The 27,631-nt window shown below is 40.6% G+C and overlaps 1 protein-coding gene across 3 annotated transcripts in view; it reads left to right on the top strand.

Moving 5' to 3' along the window:
• The window catches only part of nlk2 (nemo-like kinase, type 2), a 102,218-nt gene that overhangs the window by 32,846 nt on the left and 41,741 nt on the right, over positions 1 to 27,631 (top strand). For all 3 annotated transcript variants that reach the window (XM_072691579.1, XM_072691581.1, XM_072691580.1), the window contains 2 exons: positions 18,174 to 18,303; positions 19,528 to 19,583. In XM_072691579.1, the coding sequence (XP_072547680.1) occupies positions 18,174 to 18,303; positions 19,528 to 19,583 (186 nt within the window). The remainder of the gene's footprint in view (positions 1 to 18,173; positions 18,304 to 19,527; positions 19,584 to 27,631) is intronic.

A 27,631-nucleotide genomic window follows, 5' to 3' on the forward strand; every position in this document is an offset into this window, starting at 1 on the left:
AAAGACAAAACTAAATTTTGCCACGTTTTATTATTTCTTGGCATTAAAACAAAATGTCTTTAAAACTGTCAGTGCAGAAATTAAATATAATTTAGGCAGCAACAGAATTTAAGTGAAGTAAAACCTATTTTCTTGGCATGAAAACAAAAGGAAAAAAATACCCAATACCGAAATGAAGTGGTATTTAAGTAGTAAAACCTCATTTTCTTTAGCGTTTCTTGGCATGAAAAAAATACTCAAAGCTGTCGCTGCAGAAATTAAGTTACATTTTTGTTGAAGTAAAATTTAAGTGGTTTTAGCTTTTCTTATCATAGCAAAATGACATAACATAACATACTCAAAGCTATAAAAGCAGAAATTATTTAGAATTTAAGCAGAAATAGAATTTAACTAGTAAAACCCTCCTTTTAGCTGTGTGTTTTACCATTTCAGGGCATGGAAACAAAAGGAAAAAACTATCCAGTGCAGAAATTAAGTAGAATTTCAGTATTAAAACCTCTGTTCTTTAGCATTGCTTGTAAACATGAAATGCTATGCAAATTTTGCATTAAATGTAAGTAGAAGTGAAATGTAATAATTAATTTAATATAACCATTTTGCCATCATGGCATGAAAGACTTGGCATAAAAAATACTTCTTTTTTTTAGTCTGCTGTCAATGCAGACTTTTCATTAAATGTTTTTCATATATAATTAAATAAGTAATTACATAATTACTACATATGTCCTGATAAATGTTGATAAATTTGATAAAATGTCTCTCTGTAGTTCTGTAGGATTATAAATACAGTAAAGTGAATACAATTTTGAACATTTTAGAGACTGGTGATGTTTAATAAATAATCAAAGTTAAAGTGTTAAAGTGAAATTGTTGGTATTGGAAGGATCTAAACTTCTGTCCAGTAGAAATAATTGTATTTTAAGTAAAACTTACCGATGCTAGTATAAAATATATATATATATATATATGTATATATATATAATTCATTCCTAATATTTACATTTTAATATTTGAGAAAAGAAAAATCATGGTATTCAGGAGCAGGGTCGCTCACTGCCTCAAAAAGGAGTACTTGCAGTATCACTGATCTTGCACTTCTCACAGGTTTGTGGTGGCACTCATGTTTTGCTTAGATTTAATGGCTTTATGATGTTATGATTTTTCAGGCACAGTGTAGTATCTGTATGTAGCTTTTCAGTGTTCTTCTGTATTAGGCAGGATCTAGGCTCGAGGTATCTCTGGGCTATTCACGCTAGCTCTGGATATTTTGAGTGAACAGCAAAGCACTTTTGTAAGTCACTCTGGAAAAGAGCTTCTGCTAAAAGCCGTAAATGTAAATGTGCTGTATTGATGTTCCGGTATTCTGTGTATGCCAGCCTCTCTTGCTGGTTATATTTTGTAGTTGTGACTGGAAATCAATAGAAGTAAGAATGATATTTAGCAGTAGGCTGTGTTTTCTGGAGGATTTATGAAATTTAGTTGCAGGTCAGGCTCTAAACTCTCCTTTCCAGTGCAGCGTTGATGTCTCATTGTCACCCCTCACATCTGTTTAATATTCTGTAACTGTCACTAAATTTCTTAATCTGATTTTGGGCCAGATTAGATTTGAGAAAATGAGTCAGAGAGCCAGAGTGTTCCCCGGGTTAAAGAAAAAAAGTGATTTTCTTAAAATCTCTTTGCGGCCGTGTCAGTTGGATTATTTATTTATTTATTTATTTATTTATTTATTTATTTCCCCCTTTTTTTCATTTTCAGTGCATGATGCCCAGGGCATGTTCAAATCATTACGTCTCCCTAACACTTTTAATTTTCCAAATAAGTAGGTCATCGACCCAAATCTGCTGCCAGCTAGCGAACGATTGGTGGAAGGCAGCAGATCTGCTCTAAAACCCCTATTTAAAGAGCCAGGGATATTGTGGGGCAGATGCACTAGTGTGTGCAGTCTCCTCTGCCTCCTTATTCTGCAACGGTGAACAGATGTGTGCACTACCTCTGCTGACTCCATTAGGCACATCCACTCAGCAGATATGATGTATAGGAAACTCCATACATTAAAGTTACCCATTTGTTGAATTTACTAAGGTAGTTTAGTGTCCTGCTTTTACAGACGATAATATTACTAATTGAGTAATCTGTGGGCTAATTATTATTATTATTATTATTATTATTATTATTATGATTAGTCAAGTAATTTGCCTTCTTGAAAGACTTCATAGTAAGTCTTTAATTTTTTTTACTGTATTAACACTTTTTCCTAGAAACAAAAATTGAGGGTTTATTAAGTTAATCTTGTTTACTCTATAAGCCTAAAATAGATTGATTAATTATTGATTTACTATAATCACTAAAATGTATTCATTATGGCAATTATTAGTGCAGAATTACATAAATAATTGTTTAAACGCACAATAAACACTTTCTTACCACCCTGTTATGCAGCGTATTTGTTGTTGTTTAGTCTCTAATTGGTGAAAAGTAGAACCTACAGCAGTTTATTCACTATATGAAAGAATATGAACCACTTCTTGGTGTACTGTATTAACTATGTTAACTTTAAAGCCATAATAAGAAGATTTTAAAGATTTTAAAGACACCAATCATTACCAATTGTCCTGATTATAGTAAATTTAATCATATAATTTAATAAAATTTAATAAATTAATAAAAGTATTTTAGTAAATAATAAGTACATATTTAGTAAATAATAAGTACAAATTCTAGTTTGGACAGGCACCGATTTGTCTTAGGAGGTCGCAGGTCAACACAAAACTGTGAAGTACCTCAATACATATACAGGACATGGAGATTAATATAGGACGTGGAGATATTTGGCCTATGTATTACACTAAAAAAGTTTTTGTCCCAATGAGAACATGGCCAGATGTGTCCTTGAGGTCCTACAGTCATGGTCGTCACATGGAAAAAAGCTGGGTTTAAACCTTAATCCCAGCTATAGATCACTAGGCACTGTTAAGCATTACTGGTGCAGTGTTCACCTTCAGGGTGAAAGAATGAATATCACATGCTAAAAAGAATATTTAAGTCTTTATGGAGATCATGAATTGGCACTGACAGCTGACATCTAATGCTAACAATGAAGGGAAATCTCACAGCAGCACAGCAGGGTTTGAGTGTGCCATGGTGTATAGTTTTCTACCTGAACCAGGATCCTAAGAAACGTAAGGTGTGTTAGAATGTCTTCCGATATTATCGTTATGGCCAGGGCATTGGAATCTTATGAATCTTAGTCTTATGAAGTGATGGCTTAGCATAGCCTCACTGTGACCTGAGCTATAGGTTAACAGGCTGTTTCTGTTACTGCACCTTTAAAGCAACCGTATGTAACATTTACCTTAAAATAGCAGCTTCAGAATGATGTTAATGCTGTGTTGTTAATGCTCCACTTACTTTAACAGAGAGAATAGTGTCTCTGTCATTGCCACTCTAGGCAATGCTGCTACTGCACTGTGTAATGCTGCAAAACCTGAGTTGTATTTGTGTAAAACCCTGTAAAATTACTCTACTGCCTCGGTCCACATGCGTCTGTACCTTCATGCGCAGTTCTGTATCTCGCAGCTTGTCAGCAAGTGCATGAGCTGAAAACGTGATTTGCTGCTTTACTGTGAATTATAGTGAATTCCACTTCCAAGCTGTAGGGGGAGCCCAAGAGCAAGAAATAACAATTTTCGCATAATGCTGCTTTAAGACTGATCAGACTAGATAAGGAAGGTCTGTTATGATTGGCTGTCTTGTATTGTACCTTATTCAGGACAAATACTCAGAGCTTGTTTATCTTGTATCAGTCTTAAAGCAGCATTATGTGAGAATTGGTATTTTTTGCTCCTGGGCTCCCCTACAGCTGGATTCCCAGCTATTAGTGTAAAATCCAGTAGTATTACTCTACCGTCTCGGTCCACATGCTTCTTTACCTTCAGTTGCCGGTTCTGTATCTCGCATCTTGTCAGCAAGTACATGAGCTCAAAAGTGATTTGCTGCTTTACTGTGAATTATAGTGAATTCCATTTCCAAGCTGTAGGGGGAGCCTAAGAGCACAAAATACTAATTCTCACATAAATACAAATTCTTGCATAATGCTGCTTTAAGACTGATGCAAGATAAACAAGCTCTGTTCTGATTGGCTATCCTGTATTGTACCTCGTTCAAAAAGTACTAAGAGCTGAAAAACTGCTAAAAACTAGTATGTGAATGGGCGGGGCTAAAATGAGGTGCGATGAATAGGCGGGGATATGTAAATGAGTTCTTGTGACCTTAAACAGGTTGTTTTTGCAGCTGAGTTTCTGTTTAGTTCAGAAACTTCAGATTTATTTTAGTTAAACCTGGGAAATTCTCCCCCTGGCAAGTGTTTTGTGTTAGGAGGCCTTTTTTTACACCAACTTCTGCAAAGAGCTACGAGAGACTCCGCTTTGGGAGCCCCAAAACTCGAATACTTTGAGAAGTGTTCTTGGTTTTATTCCTGTTTAGCTAATTCCGGTTGTTCTGCCACGATGAGGAGGTGAGTTGTCTCACACTGGCTCCTTGTTTAGAGCACTGGTGAAAAGTGTGTCACACGAAACGTGTAGGGACTCCAGATCCTTCGACATGATGCGCTGCCTTTTTGATTCATTATGCAGGCATATGCTAATTCGTGGCACACTAATCCAAACACACTCCCCGCCCTGGGGGGACCGGAGGTTTAAACGCAATCAGCATGTGTAATGAGCCCACCGCTAATGGCGACTTTAGACTGGGCCTTTCGGCCCCGTCTGCACTGCGTGGAAGGGCCAAGGTGAACGGGCCAGGGCCCTGAAGCACTTCGCTAGGAGTTCTGTGACGGGGAGGGCTGGGAGGAGAGGAGAGGCTCGGCTTTGTGGATTAATTAGAGGAATCAAAGTGAATGGGGACGGGAGGCTGAGTGGCAGTGCCAGAAACAGTGCAGCCACTGTGTTCTCCCAGGCCCCGCTATCAAAGACTCTGATTCTCTTTATGTTCGTCCTTCGTGACAGCTGAGAGACAACACACGAGAAGTCATTTTACATTTTCCAGCTCCGACCTCAGGATATTGCTCGAACGGCTCCACAGCGGGAGCCATTTGTTCCCTGGCCGCTCCGTGAATACTGAATGTTGCCATTTGCGCTTGACAAACCCAGGCCGTTAAATATTGATGGTGTTAAATTAGAAGTGTAATGTAGAGTCACGATCTGATTTCACCAACTGTGTCAGGTCGAGTCGTTGTAATGTGATGGGGATTACGAAAGTTTCTTGGCAACATCTGGAGAATGAACACCATATATATACAGAGAGAGAGAGAGAGAGAGAGAGAGAGAGAGACCATTTACACTACATTTATGACTATCTGTGGCCCACACTATTCACTATTCTGAGGAACACAGAGATGCCATATCCTCATGGGCCCTCATGTCCCTTCCCACAATGCGTTTGCTCTGGAACCTGTGTGAACCTGGACTTCCTTTTAGGGAAGTTCCTGCGAAATGTCAACAATGTCCTACAGATGTAATGATACTTGTGTTTGTAGCGTACTGTCACAGGTTTGAGGTTTGGAGCCTGAGGCGTATGGAGAGTGCAAGCTACACTGTAAGGACGAAGGGTCAATCGCATGACCATAAATGCCAGTTCCACCCGGAAAGCTTGAGCTGTAGCCGTTAGAAAGTAGTTTGGATATGCATGGTATTGTGGGAATTGTAGTCAGTGATGTTATAAAGGAGACCAGACACTGGTTTATATACGGCCGGGAGTTCTTCATGGCATCTGTTTATGGATAAAGTCCCGCTTAGGGCTGTGTGTGTGTGTGTGTGTATATATATATATATATATATATATATATATATATATATATATATATATATATATATATATATATATATATATATAGTAAATACAGGATGTCGCCAGATGATCCAACATAGCATGATATCAATACTGCACTCTGTGTATCCAAGATTGTGACACATTGCGTTGGTGATGCTGAAACAGTATATCGGGAAAGCCCACCCCCCCCAGCCCACCAATGTGGAGATACACAGAGCAAGGTCTGTTATTTGCTGGTATTTGCTTATACACTGGTGAAAAGTTGGTAGGGTAAAGGAATGGCCTTTTCCCTATGCTAGAAGCTGGTGGATGTGGGACAGTGATGAAAAGTGAAGACATGGTCTGTGTGATATTTTTTGTTGTTGTTGCTTTCAGGGGTTAGGACAGTGGAGTACAGCTGGGACGGCTGCTTCTACCATTCCTCTGGGGCTGCGTTGGTCCCTGATGCAGGAACACCATGTCATTTCAGATTCAGGCCATTTTTGGACTGAGTTTGATTGGCTGATAGTGATGAACTGGCATTACTGCATTGCTCACAGGCTTTATATTTGCTTAATGTATGAAGTATTGTTCCTGAGAGTGTTAACATTCAGCTGCAGAACTGGCATAATCCTAAAAATAATTAGCATAATCCTTAACAGACACGTTTTATGCATTTTTCACGTACGCGTTCCATACCCCTGCACTTCCCTGGGAAAAGAGAAAGTGCAGCTCAGCCTGTTTTTATATAGAACAGAAATCCGCCAGCTGTAAGTGATCATCTGAAGAGCTTCTTGTGCTTAGATTAAGGCACTTAAAGCTTTGCTTTAGTAGTGTGAAAGTGTCAGTAAGCAGTCTAAAGGCTTCCTCAATGCTTCACCAAGGTTAATACAGTGCTGTATTAGAAGAACCTGGAGAAGAATCTGAAAATATGTAGGGCTGGTGACATAAAGTCATGTGCTGTGTGTTGAGAGGAAGGAGGCCTGAGTGTCATACCTGTCATACCGCCGGTGGTTAAAAATGGAGCCGTATCAATAAATAACACAGTGAAGTGACCCTTCCTTCCTTCTTTTTCCCTTCCTTCCTTCCTTCCTTCTCCTTCGCTGCCTCATTAATGATGCTTTTGAAAAATGCATATAATCATAGACAGCATTCCTAAAGAACCAGGCCTCTGCAATCTCTTGCTTCTAAAAATAACAGCATTGAAGGTCCAGGCATGCCATTGTCTGCTGGTATCAGTGCACTTCTGTGCATATAATAGAGGATGAAATATTAATGAGAAGGGCAAAATTGATAGTTTCAGATTACAAAATGTCCCTCAAGTCTGAAGCAAAAATTCTGATTATAGATTAAGACCTAGATTAAGACTGTTTACATGCACGCTACAAGTAATCCGAATAAATCGTAAAACGTAAAAACGTTCAACAGGCACAAATGATAACTCTGAGTCTCTGAGAGAGAGCGAAGTCGAGCGACTGGTGTTGGAGTAACAGGAAAGCGAAATTAGAGGCCGGTTCTGCTGTGTTTGGACTCATAGCCGCTATCAAGGCTTAGATAAGTTAGCTAGCAGGCTAAACACCACAGCACAGGCTAACTGTGTTCTAGCTAACTGAGGCTCAAATCTGAGGCACATGTGGGAATGAGCTGATTTGGACGTGTACTGGATAGATACAGAAATCCGACATATCAGACACATGGTAATTTTCAAATACCCTCCTCATTTAGAGATACCGTCAACATTATTGAGCTTGGACATACTAAAACGTTCAGATTGGAAATGCAGTCTGATACAGTCGGATGATTGCATGGCTGTTTTCTTCCATTTAATGGGTTATTTAAAGGAATAACCCCACCCCCCACCTCGTCCATTCAGATAGGAATTGTATTCGGGATGGCCTCAATCAGACAAGTCTAGTTGTATTCTGTTCCGATTGAGCTATTGATCAGATTATTAACAGATAATCAGTCTGTATGTAAACCTGGCTGAACAGTTGCTGAACAGGGTAGCTGCAGTATGCGTGCAGAAACACATTGAACATGCTAGCATTAATACACTACAGGCTGTACCAGCTACCTCAAGGGGGCGCTATACGGCACCAGGTGACACGAACCACAACTTGCACGACTGTCTGTTCAGATAAATGAGAAGATTTAGCCACTTTTTTGGTGGGGTTTGGGGGGGTTGCTTTTTCCCATTGTATCAAACAGGCCTCTGCAATCTCTTGCTTCTAAAAATAACAGCATTGAAGGGCCAGGCATGCCATTGTCTGCTGGTATCAGTGCACTTTTGTGCATATAATAGAGGATGAAATATTAATGAGAAGGGCAAAATTGATAGTTTCAGATTACAAAATGTCCCTCGCCTGTTTTTTTTGCGCTGTCACGGTTCCGAGAGCTCGAGCCAGAAGCGAAAATGCGTGATCACAAGAGAAGCTTTTAATCAAGTGACACGGATCAGCAGAAACAGACTGAAGCCGCTCAGGCAGGGACCAGCTGTGCTGCCCCCCCCCCCCCCCCCCCCCACACACACACACCTTATTTATTAATATATTTATTTACTTACTTACTTATTTATTTTTACCTTGGCACATTGTTATACGCACCAAGTTGTGTCATTGATTCGCGCAAGACTGGGCAATCTGGCGGCGATACAGATCTACATGGTTTAGCCATGCAGAATCAATAGGCTTTGGGGCACAGAAAAGGAGGCTATCTCCTCTGAGCAGCCAGGCTCTGCAAAGCAGAGAGAATGCAGCTTGAGTAGCATTCATGAGAAGACGACCTGCTCCACCAGGCTGCACCACAGCGTTGGCTTTTGGGGATTTTCTCTCTCCTGGCCTTGTTTGCGGATGATCGTGCTACGCTTTGAGCAGCCGTGTGCCCTGAGCTTGGCTGAGCACATGAAAAGTTCTCTCTTCTATTCCCCACAGCTAGGTGTGAGTCAGTGTGTGTGTATATATATATATATGTGTGTGTGTGTGTGTGTGTGTGTGTGTGAGTGCCGAGCCAGTGGCATAAAAACCAAGCCAAGACACCTCCAACACTCCTACTTTCTTTAGCGCCAGCAGCAGCCATCGACAGCTTTCTCTGTCACATCTCGCCAAGAAGTCAGCTCCAGGGCCAGGACAGAGCAGAAGGCAGGGAGAGAATATGGCGTTGAGGGGTTGGTGTGAGAGTCCTGTGCAAGGCTGGGTCCCAAAATTCATGGTTTTTTCTTTTTTACAGAATATTGAAAACGAGTGGCATTTGATGGCAAACTTCAATATCTGAGTGGTCAATCACATTAACATCAATGTGCCTGGTTATTTCCCCCTTCCAGATTACACATGGTGAACACACTGGAAATCTCCACACTAAGATGGCTCGTCTTCCTTACAGCTGAGAACCTCACAAGGTTCCTGTAGGGTCAGACAAGGATCTCTATAAGCTTGCGAGTTATTCCACAAAAGAGGTGTCATTTCCATACTGCTATTTTCTAAATGTTTGTGGACACCCATTCTAATGAATTCATGCAGCTACTTAAAGTTGCACCAATTGCTGATATAGATGTGCAAATGTACACAAACACACACACACACACACACACACACACACACACAGTATTGCTAATAGAATAGGACTCTCTAGAGCAGATGAATGTGAACCTATCAGCACCATGCCTAATGCCAGGCATGAGCTGTAAGGGCGGAAATGATGGTGCTCCATCCAATACTTTTTGGATGAGTTGGGTATGACCTCACTAACACTCTTGTTGCTGAATTCAATCAAATATTTACAGCAATGCTCCAGATCTAGTCGAAAGCCTTCCCTGGACATTGAAGACAGTTATTTTGACAAATTTTTAAGTCCCTTGATTTTAAAAGAAACAATAAATCGGCAGGCGTCCCAATACTTTTGTCCATTTAGTGTGTATGCATTTGTTTTATCCCACCTTAAACATAAAATCTTTATTAATATTATCTTTTTATTCAGACATTGAGCCATATTCACAACACGTGACGGGGTGGTATGTTACAGGATGGTAAATTCACAGTTTTCCTATTTGTTTTTTAAGTGACTGGGTGGTGTTAATGTCTAGAAATACTCTGAGAGGACAAAACGTCAGGTCCTCATTAGCATTCAGCGTTGTTTTAGCTCATCTGAGGAGGCGGCTTATGTTACTGACATAACAACCACACATTATATTTATTTACTATTTATTTTCCATATTTCCAAAATCCTTTCATTAACTCATCAAACTTTATTAGATAGATACTCTAATATTGGAATACATCAGAATGTGCATTATAAATGAATGGTACTCAAAGCTATATGAATGTGTACAGTTTGATCAAAGCCATCCTGCACAGAATAGGGAAATCATATGATCATACAGGTAATCTTCTTAATGAAACCCAGCACCACTCCCAGTACAGTACTGCTCCAGGTCTGGGGATTAGCTTCCAGAGCTCATATAAACATATTCAGCTTACACTGTCACTGTAACAGTCAGTCACTCAGTGTTCATGGCTCTGTGCCATTTATGAGCGACTTGACAGGTTGTGTACATGCTTGGGAATATTTAGCACCTTAGGAATAACTGGAAAGATGCACTCACCCCTGCAGTTCCCAGAGCTTGGAGCGCTCACTACCCCACAAGTGCTGGCTCTTGGTATTCACAAGGATGTATATATATACATACGAGTCATCATTGCACTTATAATGTAATATAAGTATGATGTTAACAAGAGTCACCTCCAGGTTCAGTTTGTGGATTTTTTTTAATGGGATGGATATAAAGTCTTTCTTTAAAAAAAAACTTTTAATATTTCAGTATTTTGATGTTTAAACACAGCGTAAGCGTCATCTTTCCAACTTTAGCTTAGAAATATTTAGGAATTTAGGAATGTTAGTAAAATCGATGTGGAACTCTTGTTGAAGAAAGCTTGTGAATTTCTCTGCAGAACTGCACTGTGGAGCTCACAGTTCATTAGTATTTAAAAATCTCCATCGCTTTGGCTGGGACTCCGCTACCTTTCTGACTGCTGCTGCTGTATTTTAGCTGGTGGTTAAATGTGGTCAGCTGTGTTTGTCAGCTCTGCTGTGTTCTGATACTCTCTGTACTGGGCTGAGTACTACTCAGTGTTAAGTCTTTACTGTGGCTCAGCAGTTAGAGCTCCGGGATATCGATAACAGGGTTGTGGGTTCGATTCCTGGGCTCGGCAAGCTGCCACTGTTGGGCCCTTGAGCAAGGCCCTTTACCCTCTCTGCTCCCCGGGCGCTGGAGTTGGCTGCCCACCGCTCTGGGTGTGTGTGTGTGTACTCACTGCCCCTAACGTGTGTGTGTCTGTGTGTCTGTGTGTGTGTGTGTGTGTGTGTGTGTGTGTGTGTGTGTGTGTGTGTGTGTGTGTGTGAGAGTGTGTGTGTTCACTACCAGCGCTAGCTATGTACAAGGAACTACGGTGTTTTGTAACCAAGGAGCCTCGAGATCTGCTGTAATCCTTAACTCACAAATATAATCTCTAAAGATTGGCTACATTGGAAAAGTAGCAGCCAATCGCTGTTCGTATAATTTGGCGAAAGAATCATCCGATATGATTACTATTTTCTTTTTTTTAACTCTACTCATATATGTTGCTTTTGTTTCGTCTGTTTGTTATTAATTATTTAAAAAGACTGCATGCCTTTTATACTGTGAATATTGAATGGTGAATGGGCCAAAAGAGCACCACCCCACAAAAAAATGCCACTCAAACCCTCAGACCTATTATATCTATATATTAGTACATGGAAAATAGATAAAACTGCCTGAGTTATTCCGAAGTTTTAGGAATGAGGAACGCAAGTCTGGAAGCACTGGTAGTTCTGGGGTGTATAAGAGGTTTCATATCGAATTTAATATTGATTATTTAACAGTGGCTTTGAATGTGGCTCAACTAATCGGATTACAGGTCGATCTCTCTTTTTTTTGACTTGCCGTCATTTTGACAGTGGTAGAAAGTCACTGTTCTGTTTCCAAGTGCATTTATAGTTTCTTTACTAAATATTTACTTACTTATTTATTTAAATTTGCTACATCTTACCAACAGTAACTTTTATATTTTTCTTTGTTTATTCATATCCATGGTGGCGCCTAATCGTCAGTCATTACCATGCATTCACTCATTAACACGCCATTTGTTTGATTGGCTTTTCTCGAGGTCACGTGTAAAAATACCACAGTGGCGAGGAACCCGCATCCTGCTGTTCGCCTCCACAGAGGTTTTATGAATAGCTTAATGAACTAGCATGCTGCCTGTTTTGCTGTCTGTATCCGTTATCTGGTGATTAATATGTGTGTACTGTTTGGGAGTGTGTGATCAGGAAGCCATGAGGCTGCAGTGGCAGGCTGTAGCCGAGCTCACGTGGCAGGACTGTCCCTGGTGCTGGCACCTGCGTGGGGGGGAGGAGGGGAGCCAGCGGCATTGCTGGTGACACGGGCTTAATGAGTTCAATTACAGGGCATTCACTCTCTCAGCAAGCCAAGGGATAGACGGAGGACGTCCTGCCTTCAGTCTTCTGAGCTCTGTACTTGTTTATCAGGCTCTAACTTTAACCCTTAGAGGTCTAGGGTTGCTACTTTTGGTACTTTTTTTATTGCACTCATGTAGTCATGGAATTATGTATTTAATTACACAGTTCTGTAATTAATGTACACTATTTTACATGAATGAACTGAACTTTCGCTTAAAGACTGTGGAATGAGAAGATAAAATAGCTGTATTTACTCAAACCCAATTACTGATTTATAAATTATCTGGAAACCAGAACGAGTCAAAAGGTTTTCTTTAATAAACGTCTCACCAGATTCAAATCATATTAAAATATCTTGTTTGTTATGCTGAAAGAAATAAAATCCTAGCAAGTGAAATCCCCTGAAACTAAATTCTAAATTCTGTATATAAGCCCACACATCATTACTGTCATGGTTCACGTTAGTTAGATAGGCCTCTAGTTAGTTAAATAGAACTCTGTGGGACTCCACAAAATCTGGTAAGCTAAATTAATGACCGAATCATTAACACAGGGGTTAAAAGTGGTCTAAAAATGTTTACATTGTATGAATAATATATTATAATTTAAATTATTACTTGTTATTAGTATGTAACTTATTTGTACTTGTTTTAAGCAATTTTATCTACTGAAAGTGTCTTATTATTTCACTGGAAGATGATTTTGCTTGTTTCAAGCATTATTTCATGACAAAACCTCAATTATCTTTTATTTCTTGGTTTAAATCCAAATTTCTGCAATTAAAATAAGACACGTTAAGTAGATGAAATTAAAACTAATTAGTATTTAGTAATTAGCAATGACTTAAAACTAGTAAAAATAAGTTAGAAATTAATGGAATGATAATTATTACAACAACGTATAGGAGCTATGCAGATTAGATGAAAGGGTTTTTACTTTGCTATGGTTTCATTTTTTGTCCTGTAAGCAGAAGAAGAGAGATTTTAATGTGATTTAAATTTAATGTGCAGTTTTGTGAAAAAAAAGTCATGCTTCACATCCCTTTCCTTTGGTTTTTGACTCATTTTGGCATCAAAATAAACAGAAAATATGTGGAATAATCATAACATATGTAAATCACGAATGTTTGATTTATAAATCAGTAATTAAGTTATTATTATATAGAAATGATTTAATTCCACAGTATGACATGAATTATCTAAAACATTGGATATATGGACTATATTTGGGAGGATTTCACTTACTAAGATTACATTTTTTGCAGAAAAAAATCAAGTTTAGATGCCGAATTTCTGCATAATTTTCTTATCTCTACTTATCTTTCTTATTTTAATATCTAGATCTAATATTTAAAAATCTCTCTCTCTCTCTCTCTCTCTCTCTCTCTCTCTCTCTTTCCAACACCGTCTCTATCCTCTCTCACACTACCAGCCACTCTGTCTCTCTCTCTCTCCTCCCCCTCTCCTTGTTGTTTAATCCAGCTCATGAATCACATGCCTGCATCGGGCTCAGGGAGTGTGCATCTATGTGTGTGTGTGTGTGTGTGTGTGTGTGTGTGTGTGTGTGTGTGTGTGTGTCAGTTTCGTGCATGTACGTGTGCCCCCAGCAACATTCCCTGTTAATTATTTATGGAGTCAATCAATGTTTTCCCAATACATTGAATAAACAACCCAGCATTACTTTTTTCCTACATCTCATTTTGAAAGGTCACATTACCAAGAGTCTCCTGCTTTAGCACGTTCACCTCACCTTTACCTCCTCTCACGCAACACCCAGCACCCTCTCTCTCTCTCCGCAATGCTGCTCCAGTGTCTGGCTCGAACTGTTCAAAGGACTCCTTCCTGCCAGTTTTTACAGCGCAAGCCTCTGTTTAATGCATGATCCTCCTCAGGACTTGCATTATTCCCCACAGCATCATACTTCACTGAGGAGTAGGACTTCCCTTCTCTCCAAGTCCAGAAATAAACACGCTACTGAATGCAGCGGTGGCCTCCTCAGTTAGCCCGGGAGCCGAGGCGGTGAGGGGGCCCGGGGCAGCACGCTCACGCTTCATGAGCTCATGGATCTGCCACGGTGTGTGACTCCATATCAGCATGTGGAAACTACTCAGCAGACCAGCGTACAGTCATCATGTTGCCCGTTTCAGTAGAGCAGCTGCATTCCTGCTTCTACCTCCTTCATGTGTGTCATCTTGAGTGAAAGCGATAGTTTGGTTGATCATTTTCCCCCATTTTTCCAAGTGTGGTGGTCAGCCATGACATGTTCGGCGTCTGAAGCTTGCTTCTTTCATTTTGCATCGAGTGATGAAGCTGTTAGACCCACGCTGCAGTTCTTCACTGTCTTAATATCAGTTACTTAGGCCCTATGATATAACCCTGTGGGACACCTAAAAATACGCTACACCAAGCCAATATATACTACATAATCATAGTTTCTGCATTAGAATTAAGAGCTGAATAATAAACCCCCTTAGGGTTCAAGGGGTTAAGGCATCAATGGCTGACTGCTAGTGGAACTCCTCAATCACTCTCCTCACGTCCTAAATAACGTCATATACTCAGTAATACTCAGTAATACTCAGTAATTATACTGTTCATATGTGCAATCATTTCAGAGGTGCAATATTTCAACTGCTTTATTCAGCATGTTCTGTTTGATGATTGATGATCACATAATACAGTATATTCACATACATTATAAACATGTACATATTTAATTCTTTCTTAAATATTTGTTTAAAAAATAAACACTTTATTCTTTATTTAGTCTTTATTGATCTCAGGAGGGAAATTGCAACCGTTTGTGTAAAAATAAAGTATTTCTGATTTTGCGTACGTGGTGTCAGGTGCTGTGTGGCAGACTGTTATATATACAAATAGACAAAATTGCAGACAGTGCTAATATACTAATACTGTTTTTGGCTATGCAGCATATTTTTGTCCGTTAGACTTAGCTGGGGATGTGTGCATTGTGACTAATTGTGATATTCAGTTGTACACAAATGAATGGAGAATTTTTAGCTAAGCACAGAAAAGGAAAAAGCAAAGGCAAAAAAGAGAATAGACAAAAGAAGTAGATGTAGATGTTTTTTTAGCTGAATTGAGTGTAGGGCTGTAGGCTTACATAAAAAATAGCTGTGGGAAAATTGTCTGAACTAATGAGCTAACACGGCTAAATGAAGGTGGTCACACCGTGTTTTCTTCTCAACGGACGATGTGTGAACATCGGTATGTCCTCATAAATGTGTGCTAAATGTGTGTTCTTCTAAAACATAACCAAAAATGTATGTATATATAAACCAAACAGCAATATTTGACAGTTAACTGATTTAAAAAAAATAAATAAATCTATATAAATATATATATTTTTCCCCAATATATAAAAATATAGTGGAAAAAAATGCAATATTTATATAATTATATTATTATATATGTTACTAACATATGTATTTATCACAACACATGTGATCACAGACTAAATACATCTGTAGCGACAGATTCTCAAAAACTGCTATTTAGACTAGTCTAATTACACTGTTTATAATGAAATGTACAGCTGGCAGCACCAAAGCAGGCTTGCGTGGGCCATGCAACACTGACAGTGGACTTCTAAAAAAAATAATAATAATAAAAAATAAAAAAAATGGAGGGTGTTCTAAAACTTTTGACCGGTAGTGTAAATATAAAAAAATAAATGTATTAACTTTCTCCATAGTCATTTCCAGTTCCCTCTTGCTCACCTTCTATGACGCTATTGGGCCACACTTAGACAGCTGCGCCACTCGAGAGCCCCAGATTATACAACAGTCATGTGTTCCTTTCGGACTATTGGACCCTTTGTGTTCACAGAAGAATAATAAATTGCTGACACCTGTAGTGTTATCAGTTTCTCCTGCTTGGAGTTTGCTATCAGGCAGCTGGGATGACTAACAGGGTAGTTACTTTGCGCCGTCATTGAAGCTGTTGTTTTTTATGGCTCGGCTCCAGGAAACAGCTTCTTGGACACCTCTCAGCATTGCAGTGTAATGTCTAATGGTATCATAAAATCTCAGACAGCTGATGCACTTTGTGCAGAGTCACCCTTAGCTCAGAGTCAGCACTGGGCAGTTGGTTCTCGTCAACGGCGAGGATGCAGGGTCCTGTCCCTTATCGCGACTCCCGGCTGGAGGCTCGCGTTAGCAGCAGGAAGGAGGCTACGTGTTGTTTGAGTGCAGGATGTTCCATAATGCTTCGGATGAGGTGCGCTGGGACACAGCGCTCTGTGCTCCAATTATCAGCCCTCTGAGGGTTTGGTGCTGAGCGTTGCGGCCTCCTGGTCGTCGCAGAAAAAGAGCAGACCAAGTAGCTTCTGCTGGGACTTGTTTTGAACTGCAAACCGTCTGGCTGCCTGTTTTTTATTATCCACTGTTCTGAAGAGGATTGCATGCTGGAGTTCACGCATATGCAGTTTCAACCTAGTTGAGTTTATAACCTCTAAACCTCTTAAACCCTAAGAGAGTCTCTCTTTGTTAATTATTATTTATTTATTAATTTTGTGTCTTTAATCTAGAGGACAGTGTTGTTTGGCAGATGTAGATGTGAAGGACTACTTTAGGGGGCGCTATACGACACTAGGTGGAACAAACTGTAACTTGCACGACTGCCTGTTTAAAACACATGTGAGGAAACCTGGGTTATGCATTTGGTTTAGTCTGCTAGGTTGTGGTTTAGTGGGGGTGGGGGGTTGCCGAACTTGTACCAAGCCAGGAGGTCCAATCCATGGTGTAGGTTGAACCGTGATGTTTGTGTAGCGTTACTCCCTAGCAGATAGATGCAGATTCACTAAACGTAATAAATGCAGATGTTAAATGCAATAGTCCAGCATAGGGCTGGGCGATATGGTAAAAATACTATATCATGATATTTAAAGACTCAGAAAACATCAGTAGCGACAGATTCTTAAAAACTACTATTCAGATACTCTCCCATACTGAATACAGTGATTTTTATTATTTAATATCTGCTGCACTTCATCTTATTAAACCAGTCTAATTACACTGTTATTAATGAAACCTGCAGCTGATCAGCGTTTATTAAGCCCTAACCGTCTCCTCCATGTGTATAGAAAAGGATGTTGTGTATCACAATAACAATATTGGTAGAAATATGATTATATTGCCCAACTCTAGTCCAGCATCACTCTTCTTCAATGAGTTCAATGAACACATTATCAAATATTGGTCTGAATTATTGGTCAAATCTAAACGTCTATAAACGCCGGTTTATAGACATATGCCGGGGGGGGGGGGGGGAATTATAATATATATATATAAGAGATAGATATAAGACATATATATATATATAATGTATGTGGAATTACACTAGGTTACTGCCACCTATCTAAGGGGCTTGTATGTGAAATGCATTGGAATGTATGAAAAGTCAGCCCTGCATGTGTTTCTCCTACAGCAGTGTGTTGAAAATTTTATAATGATTTGCAAAAAAGCGAAGGAGAGTCTCGTTTGTGCTGACCTTTTAATCCTACAGTGGTCCTTGTCAGAGACGTGAGTGAAGCAGAGGGATGATAAATCTATTTTTAACATTTCGGCTGCAGATTGTAGAGCTCCGTAGCGCTCTCTCAGCTCCCCAGACTAAGCAATGGCAGTTTAAAGGAAACCTGCATTACAGAGTCAGCCGTGGATTTCCGACCCCCCGATTTTACAGAGTACAGCGCTGAAGGCCGTCAGAGTAGGGTGGCCTTGAGCATTGGGTCCCCATGAGTCTGCTGAATGAAATGAGTCCGGCTGCTCCGTATCTGGGCACCTTCACTTCGGCAGAGCGCTTTGGAAGTGTGGTGATACCGTGCAGGAACTCACTCTGCTTCTCTTCCTCTCTCAGGTCTGTGACTGACCCCAGGGACGGCAAACGTGTGGCCCTCAAAAAGATGCCCAACGTCTTCCAGAACCTCGTCTCCTGCAAGAGGGTCTTCCGTGAACTGAAGATGCTCTGCTTCTTCAAGCATGACAACGTGAGTTTCCTGTGTGCTTCTCCACCAGGTCTGAACCAGCACAGCACGTCTCTCATCAGCACGGTGTCAGATAATGGAGAAGTTCTGGGTTTATAAGGCTGAGGAACCCGTGTTTTCTGAGGTTCTGGGTTACTGTGCTAGAAGACGTCTTCCAAAGCTGATGAGCTGTAGCCCATTTTGATTGGCCTGCTCTGAATTTCCTAAAATTGCATTGAAGTTAAGGTAAAGTCACTCAGCATCTAACTCTTACTGTAGTCTGAGCTGATGTTACCTAACCCCAGCTCCGTGTGCTCTCTGTGGGACCCCTGGGCTGGTGGGGCATCACAGGCTGATGTCAGTGGCTGTGCTCATTATTATCAGTGCTGACCCCCTGTTGCGGTGTCTGTTTCTCTCTCTCTCTCTCTCTCTCTCTCTCTCTCTCTCTCTCTCTCTCTCTCTCTCTCTCTCTCTCTCTCTCTCTCCCTTTTTCTCTCTCGCTTATATCTCTCTCTTTCTCTCTCTCTCTCTCTCTCTCTCTCTCTCTCTCTCTCTCTCTCTGTCTTTCTCTCTCTCTCTCTCTCTCCCTTTTTCTCTCTCGCTTATCTGTCTCTCTCTCTCTCTCTCTCTCTCTCTCTCTGTCTCTCTCTCTCTGTCTTTCTTTCTCTCTCTCCCTTTCCCTTTTTCTCTCTCGCTTATGTCTCTCTCTCTCTCTCTCTCTCTCTCTCTCTCTCTCCCTTTTTCTCTCTCTCTCGTTCTCTCTCTCTCTCTCCCTTTTTCTCTCTCTCTCGTTCTCTCTCTCTCTCCTTTTTTTCTCTTTCTCTCTTTCTCTCTCCCTTTTTTTCACTCTTTCTGTTTGTCACTTGCCAATCTCGTTCTCTCTCTATTTGCTCTCACTTTCTATCTTTCTCTATCTTTTGTCTGGTCATATCTCTCTTTTTTTCTCTCCCACACTTCCCTGCTTTCACCCCCCCACACACACAATCCCCTATCTCTTTCTCTTTTTTGCTTCCCATCCTCTTGCTCATCCCCTTTGTTCTCTCTCTCTCTCTCTCTCTCTCTCTCTCTCTCTCTCTCTCTCTTTTTCTCTCTCTCTCCCTTTCACTCTAATTTGCTTAAACACACTCCCTTTTTTCTCTCCCTCTCTTTTCTTTGTTTCTTTGTGTCTTACTCTCACTTTCTTTTTGCTCTCTCTCTCTCTCCCTCTCTCTCTCTCTCTCTCTCTCTCTCTCTTTCGCTCTCTCACAGGTCCTGTCAGCTCTGGACATCCTGCAGCCCCCCCACATCGACTACTTTGAGGAAATGTATCCTAAACAGTCTCTTCAGGCTCTGTGGAAAATGATGGGTGGTAGTGTGTCGGGGTTTGAAGGTTGTATTCATTTCACTGTGTTTTATGGAATCGTTTTTCTAGGCAGCTTGTGTTCTCTCTGACCCCTGTGCATTCACAGTCGTTGGGCTTTTTGGATCTCCTCGAACCTGCCTGAAGCTGTCGCCTCGTTTCGTTTCCAGTACGAGATAATACAGTACTTACATTCCCAGAGCTGATTGCCATCTACCTTGCCTGTCTTATCAATGTGTTCCTGTGTGGTATAAATTCTCTCAGGTAAACCTGCTCTATCTGTTTGTTGGATTCGTGTGTCTGGGCCAAGCGCTAGATTGGAGTCATAGATCTTGTCCTGAGAATCACAATGATCTTCCTTTTGGTAGGAGAAGAATAAGCGAATTCCCGGCAGATTTTAAAGCTCGGTAAAGCTGTAGACATACCAGTATAGGGTTCTTTACAGACACACTCTTAAGACAGGGGGTGCTGGACTGGATACTGGAGGAAAGCAATGGAAATGTTCTATCCAATTCTGTAGGAAAGCTAACCTTAAATACCACAGAATCGCTTGCTTGGGTTCTCCTAAATGGGTTCTCTGAGCAATGCCACAGCAGAACCAAGTTTGGTTCCATGTGGAATCATGTTTGTAATAGAGATGTTAGAAGTTAGAAGAACCTTTAAAAAGTCTGAAGAACTAAAGCGCTGTCACTGTGATCAGAGGGTCGCTGGTTCGAATCCCGATCACGCTGCTAGCCATCAGTCTTAGGAGCCTTCATTTGATTTCTTTTTGGAAGTACATGGAGCCAAAAGTGGTTCTTCTGTAGCATCGCTCCGAGAACCATTTGCGGCACCTTTATTTTTAAGAGTTTAGCGTAACCAATGACTGTGAGAAAGACGCATGGATGCCGTGGTTCCATTCCCTTCCATTCTATATATATATATATATTGAGCCAAAACTGTCTACCATGTTGTCAAATTGGCAACCAGAGTCTGTGCAGTAGATACCTGAGGCAGAGCCAGACTCGCCTACTCTATTGGGAGACCCACCCCCTTTTTTCAGACCAAGCTCAGTGTCTCAGACCGTCTTCATTGAGCTTTTAGCGCAGAAGCAGAGCAGATTTTCCCCCTGGATTCCCAGTTTGTCCGGTGAGTGGACGCTCCAACAGTAAAAGTGCAGCTCATGGAAGTTCCACTACAACTTAGCTCCTCATTGTAATGAACAGAAAGGGCGCCATGCAGGTCCTGCAGACGACTGGTCTCTTCCAGCCAAGGATGTCAATCACTTTATTCCTATGTGTAGCTCCGCCTTCTTATGATATATCAGAGTAAGGGTTTAACAGCTGATTTATGGGGGGAAATAAGAAATGGGCCGATATTAGCAGAGGGAAAACTAACTGCTGGAATTTGGAGACACTGGAGATGGAAAAACAGTTTAGAGGAGGAAAATGGTCAACTTCTTTCTTATTGAAAAATATGGGGATGGGTGGAGCTACACATCATACTGCGTCCAGCCAGCAGAGGCGCTAAACTTGGGATTGCTTTGCTTTTGAGAGAAGTTGCGCTGTCTAGTTTTCTACAATCACTGAGCGAACATTACATAAAACAGTGGAAACTTGATTGACGGGATTGCCTCAGACTCATGCATGCAGTGTTGGGCTATTGTCAGCTGCGTTCTGTGTTCTGATTGGCTATCTGTACTCATTTCTGTGCAGTGAGTTTTTCAGGCTTTTAAAAGGTAAGTCAGGAGTTTACTGTGCGGCGGGTAGTAGGTTTGGAGTGAGATATCTTCATGAGTTTGCCAATTCATTTGTTTCTTGTGGGTTTGTTTTGGTTAAAGGCCCTCCTGCTCCTGCATATCATACTAAAGCTAGGGTCTGTGGTTGGTTTATTTTGCATGTCAGCCAAATTAGGTGACAACCTTGGCCATGTTAGGTGACAACATGCATTGGAAGGGTGGAATACTAGCTGGCGATAATAGCCATCTACTGTTAACACAATGAGAAGATCATTTTCTTTATTTTGACTGTAAATATAGCTCATTTTAATGATCAATATCAGTATTGATGAAAAAATAGTATTTCTTTTGGAAGTTAGGGTTTGCTAATAATTCTTTACTAGTCAACTAGACATTCAAAAAGGCATTGGGCTACTTGTTAACTTGCTCAAGCCAGAAAGAAGTAACCAGTTAATATCTACTAAAAGAGTAAGTAGTCGCAGATGGTGTGGTTTGAGGTGGGTGGTCTGCACCACTGAACAGTTTTTGCTGCATTTTGGCGCCACACACTATTCCTACAGATGCAGCCAGATTATCTGATGTAAACTACATGCCAACATCCCCACAGTTCTCAGAATTGTGCCTCTTTACTGTCTCTGTGTTTTTAATAGAGAAGAGAAGAACCTCTAAATTGCCACCTTTACATCAAGGAAAGGTCAAGCACCATCATTTTTAAGAGGGTAGTCTATGCTAGGGCTGCTCAATATTGGAAAAAACTGACAGTGCAATATTTTGTTGTTCTGTGATGAAGTTGAGATGTTAAATACATCAATATTTATACGAGAAGTATTTTCACCAGAAGTCAATAATCCAACATGACATGTCGTGATATTAATAATGCATTCTGTGAATCAATGCTTGGAGTAAAATAAATTATATAAATGAATGGTTTCTGAGAATACTTGAGCGAATAGTAGAGTGGTGGACTTATGTTTAGTAGAGTCTAAACTTGAAGGTATCTTTGAATTATTAGTCTATTAAAACTAGCTGAGGTTATCCTTTGGTAAGTTGCAAAGCACTTTGTAAGTCGCTCTGGAGAAGAGCGTCTGCTAAATGCCTTAAATGCCTTAAATGTATAATCTGCCTCTGGTTAATATGCCATGGGAAATTAGAACAGTGTGAAGTTTCCTTTTGTATCAAGTCGTATGATGATAAATATGATTAAATTTGCCCTAAGTGACGTCCTGCAAAGTCACTATTTTGCATGTGCACATTGCGATGACGATGCTGAAACAATATATAGTGAAGCCCTAGTCTATGCAATCCTTACCACCTAAATTCTACTGCTTTAGGTTTTAGCATGCTGCACTAAATGCTGGATAAAAGTTTAACAAGCCAGAGCTGGTATGCATGCTGGCCTTCTGATTAGCCAACAGCACAGCTAAGATGAGATGTTGATAACAGAGAACTTTTGGAGTGCAGATCATCTTTAGGCTCCTGGTGCCCTTCAGGAAGCGTAAATTCCAGTTCTGCTGATTCAGGGCTTAGATGGCTGCATCCGAAGTAGGGTTTAGACTGATAGAGAGCAAAGCCCTAGATAGGCCATCTGCTCCATCTGCCCGTCCTCTTGCTGGTGGTCGTTAGATCAGCGCGTATCAGTCTCTAGATCAAGCCTCTATTCAGAAGAGATAGCAAAACAGGTCTGGCTGGCTTGCTTCTTCTCAAGTTATGGGCAAATGGAGAGTCATTGCACATATTTATCTGTGTTTTTTTTATTTTTTTATTTTTTTATGTGTGTCTTTTTCTTCCATCCACTTCACTCCGAACTCGCTAATGGTTCCGGCTTGGTAGGTCATAACGGATGAAATTTCCTGGAGGGATCAGAAAACATGCTGACGTCTCACTTTCAGCACCTTTTTGTTTCTGTAATATATCCAGAACGCTCCAGCACTGTGCTGTAGTCATCCCAAGGCTCTCTAATCTGGCATATAATTTAATCATAGGAATTACACACTTCCCGGCTTGCTGCCGTGTCCCGGTCACCCGACAGGCCGACACACACTCTTTAAGCCTCTTAGCTAATAAATATTTTTACAGATCTGACGAATACCGAATGGGCTTTCTCTGATTCCAAGCTTGGCAGTCTTTGGCTTAAATTAGCAGGAGCTGCAGAGTAAGGAACAAAAAAGCACGTGTGTTAATTAGCCTGGGGCGTTCTTCTGTGTGTGCTCTGTATTTTTAGCCGGAGCTCATGCAGTGTGACCGTTGCCCGTGGCCTGGATCAGGCTGGTTTTCTCTGCTTTTGAAGTAGTATTTTTAAAAGGTCCAGCAGTTGCACTCTGTGGCCACTGTATAGATTTTGAGCTGTTTGTGGACAAGCTGTCAGACTTTGAAAAAGCCTGTGGGACGCGAGGCGTACTGCAGAGTGTTTTTAAGCTCGCGTGTTTCCGAGGACTTCTTGGTCTGGCATCAGACTCGGCCTGGTGCACAAGGCCTGACCAATGGAACAGTTGTCACTGCTGGAGTCAAAAAAAGAGGGTTCTCAAGGGTTCTTTGGTACAAGCAATGTTTTTATGTGGAGCCATGACAATTCAAAAAGGCTGTGGAATTCTTAAATGGTTCTGTTTGTTGGGTAAGGGTTCTTTGTTTTTGTGGAGAACCATTAAAGGTTCCACTGTCATTATTAATGCAAACATTTTTTCAGCTTGCATTGTTTAGACTATTGCAGCAGTGATTTAATGGACCTCAAAACCCAAAGATACGCCGTTGTTCTCTACTGTCTAAGTTCTGAGTTCTTATTGTTCTGAGATCTTTTTAAACCCCTTCCCAGTATCCTATACATCTACAACCTTCTTTCTGAAGGCCTCAGAGAGCTCTCTGGATCTGGCCATGGTGATCCTCATCACTCGCTGTACCAATCAAGAGCGAAACAGACTAAACATCTGAGGTTTAAATGGACAGACTCCTCCAGAATAATCCTCTCTAACCATGCTCTGATCATCTGCAGCTGATGTTCTGCTCCTGAATCTGATTTTAGGGATTTTCTAGTCGTAATAAATGTGAATAATGTTACCTTTATATTAATATTGTATATTTTAGTTTTTACAAATGATTTATATGACATTTCTCCAGTGTTTCACTACATGTTTAGTGATTTTACCTCCATCTCCAATGTTGTTCAAGTAAAAATCTGATGTCCATATGTTTAAATATGGTACAAAAAAGACAGTGGTTGTCATGGGGTGTCCTCATTTTTTCACATGGCTGTACATTCGACGTCCTAAAGATTTTTATCTTTAGATGGTGAGCGGTCACTTGTTCGCTCTTGGTAATATGAGAGAAGCTCAGGTGTATATCAGTTAAACACATGCACACATCACATACAGCTCTTGATGCCAAGTCATGCTCTCCTTCCTCGTAGCCGTTATGGGAATGAGGTTATGAATAAGGTTATGTTGTTGTGCTGCGGTGCTTGTCCCGGTTCCAGCCTAATTATGGCTGCTGCCGTGTAGCGCTCCATTTCTTTATTTATTTGCTCTGTGTTTTGGAGCCTCGGATGAGGGGACCGTGTTTGTGTTCCTTGTTTCTAATGCCTGTTGTTTTTATTTATTTATTTATTTCCAGTGATTGCTCAGACAACCTCCCATACCCGTCGAACACATTTAGCCCGAGTGACAGATGCTTACGCTTCTATTAATCTTTGTGGTGTTTATGAGAACAGATTTTCTTCCTGTACACGAACAGATTTATGCCCTGCATTCTTTTCCCACTCTTTGCTCTTTGCAGGAGGTCATTACGGCTTGCGCTTGGTCTGGCCATGGCTGTTTGATGTTTGGGTATGATTGTGCTTCTGTGCGCAGTCACTTCGAGTGCAGTTTCTGTGGTGTTTGTGCTTCCTTCCTGCCACACTGGTTGCGTAGCTTGGCTCGATACTCGTTTCTTTAGGTTTGAAGTCGGCCTGGTTCAGCCGTACCTTAAAATACAGGTGATACAAAGGGTTCATGGCGATGCCAAGGAACCACCACTTTTGGTTCCCCAAGGAATGGGAAAAGCATGCTGGTGAAGGTGATGTGAGTGAGAAGCACCTTTTATTTGCTTAAAGCTAAACCTGATGTAAGGGTATATTTTTATAGCGACTTTTTTAAAGGTTTTTCATATCCCAAAATAAAGGTCATTATATAACAATATATGTCATAATTTTTTGTTTTTTTTATTTTTTCATCTACATGACATAATTATACAAAAAAATCCTTATGGGCATCTGTTTACTTGGCGGCCTTCTTTCCATTCACTCAAGACCAGGCTCCCATCTCTATGAATGAGGGGAGACCAAAATATTTGAAACTGAAGGTCAGATTATTGTTTTATGATATAGACTAATTCAGGCAGAATTGCCAGTGTTGCTCACAGTGATGGAAAACTAACAGGCGTTAGCATTGTGAAAATGAATTATGGCTAATTTGGGGTACTAACCCATTCATAATAAGCTATGGTAGCTGTCTTCAAACGCCGACTGAAGACCTATTTCTTCCAAGAGTACTTGGACTAAGGTGCTGAGTATTGTGGGCTCCATACTGACTTCTGTGTTTAGTAGGATCTAAGCTTTGAGGTATCTTTGGATCCTTGCCTGTACCAACTAGCTAAGGCTATTTTCTGAGTAAACAGTGAAGCACTTCTGTAAATCACTCTAGAGAAGAGTGTCTGCTAAATGCCTTAAAGGTAAATGTGCACGGTAGCATATCTGGATGAACTCCCAAGAATATTCCACTGATTTCTCTGATTTTCTACGTAATTAATCACTTAAACAGCTTGGTAGGAACAAACGTTCAAATTCAGAATTGGAAGCAGACGTCTGAAGAGTGTAAAGTCTGTAAAGCTACGTTGCAGAAAGTTATTACTTGAAATGTTAGGAATAAACTGCCTTATTCCAATTATTAGAAGATTATGACCTAAAATGTAGAGTAATGCACTGTTTTAGGCACCGAAGCACATTATTGAAAACCATTTATCTCAACAGTGAGAGTATTTTGCTTGTAAAAATTCCAGATCCCATTAGAACAGATGCAGATGAACCTAAATCCAGTCAAAAAAAGGAGCGAGAGCTTCTCATTCTGAAGAAAGTAGTGAGATCTTGTCTGTGAGCTAGTCTGAAGAACAGTTTCTCCTGGACGCCCCCCAGTCCAGCCAGCACAGCGTAGAGGATGTGCTCAACTCCATCAGCAGCAGCAGCAGCAGCAGCAGCTCACCTGATTTACCATCATTAAGCCCTGATTTACCACCAAACCAGGTGTTGGATGATCACTGTTAATAATACTAGACTCCATGAGGAGAACTTTGATGTTCTAATGAACACAGTGCTGAACCACCACCACCACTTTCTGTAAAGGAAAGTAATCCCCAAATCACTATCACTATCATTATCACTATTTTATCATCATAAACATTACATATAAAACTCAAAAGCCATGCGTAGTAAATGAAATGCCTATATTTGTATTGTAGACTCGACCTCTGGTTTCATTCCCCATTACTGTATAGGAATGTGATTCAGTACAGTGTTTTTTAGAGGAGGACCCCAGTTTTTTATTTTTTTATCCTAATCTCTATACACCAGTCAGCCATAACATTAATACCACCGACAGGTGAAGTGAAAAACACCTACAGTTGTACCTTTATATTCATCAATGGTGGAAATTTGCATGTTGGATGTTGTAAAGGAAAGTAATTCCCAAAGAAAATCTGTTATTTCAGGTTTACGCTATTTTATCATCATAAACATTACATATAAAACTCAAAAGCCATGTGTAGTAAATAAAATGCCTATGTTTGTATTGTAGACTTGACCTCTGGTTTATTCCCCATTACTGTATAGGAATCAGAGTTGGTTAATTTTACTTTTTTTTTTCAATACACTTTTGTATATGTCCACAAATATGGTAAAATTCCCCTTTAAACTGTGTATCTAGGTGTCATTGAGCCATTGTGTGTGTGTGTGTGTGTGTGTGTGTGTGTGTGTGTGTGTGTGTGTGTGTGTGTGTGTGTGTGTGTGTGTGTGTGTGCGCATGTATATATGCACGTGCACTGCTTACGTGTTTGCTCCTGTGTAGCCTGTGTCCTCAGGGATGTGATATTTAGCCCCCCCCCCCCCCCCCATCGAAGCTTTCGCTTGCACTTCTGGAACAAAGGCTGGTAGAACCAACAAACACACGCTTGCACACTCACACACAGTCATGTCCCTGATTCTCCTTGGCCCTCTTAGTCACTCCTATATCCACGTTTAACCGTAAATCCCCCATTAGAGTCAGCTCTTTCACTCT

Source organism: Salminus brasiliensis, chromosome 11 (genome assembly GCF_030463535.1).
Source record: "Salminus brasiliensis chromosome 11, fSalBra1.hap2, whole genome shotgun sequence".
Classification (NCBI taxonomy): Eukaryota; Metazoa; Chordata; class Actinopteri; order Characiformes; family Bryconidae; genus Salminus; species Salminus brasiliensis.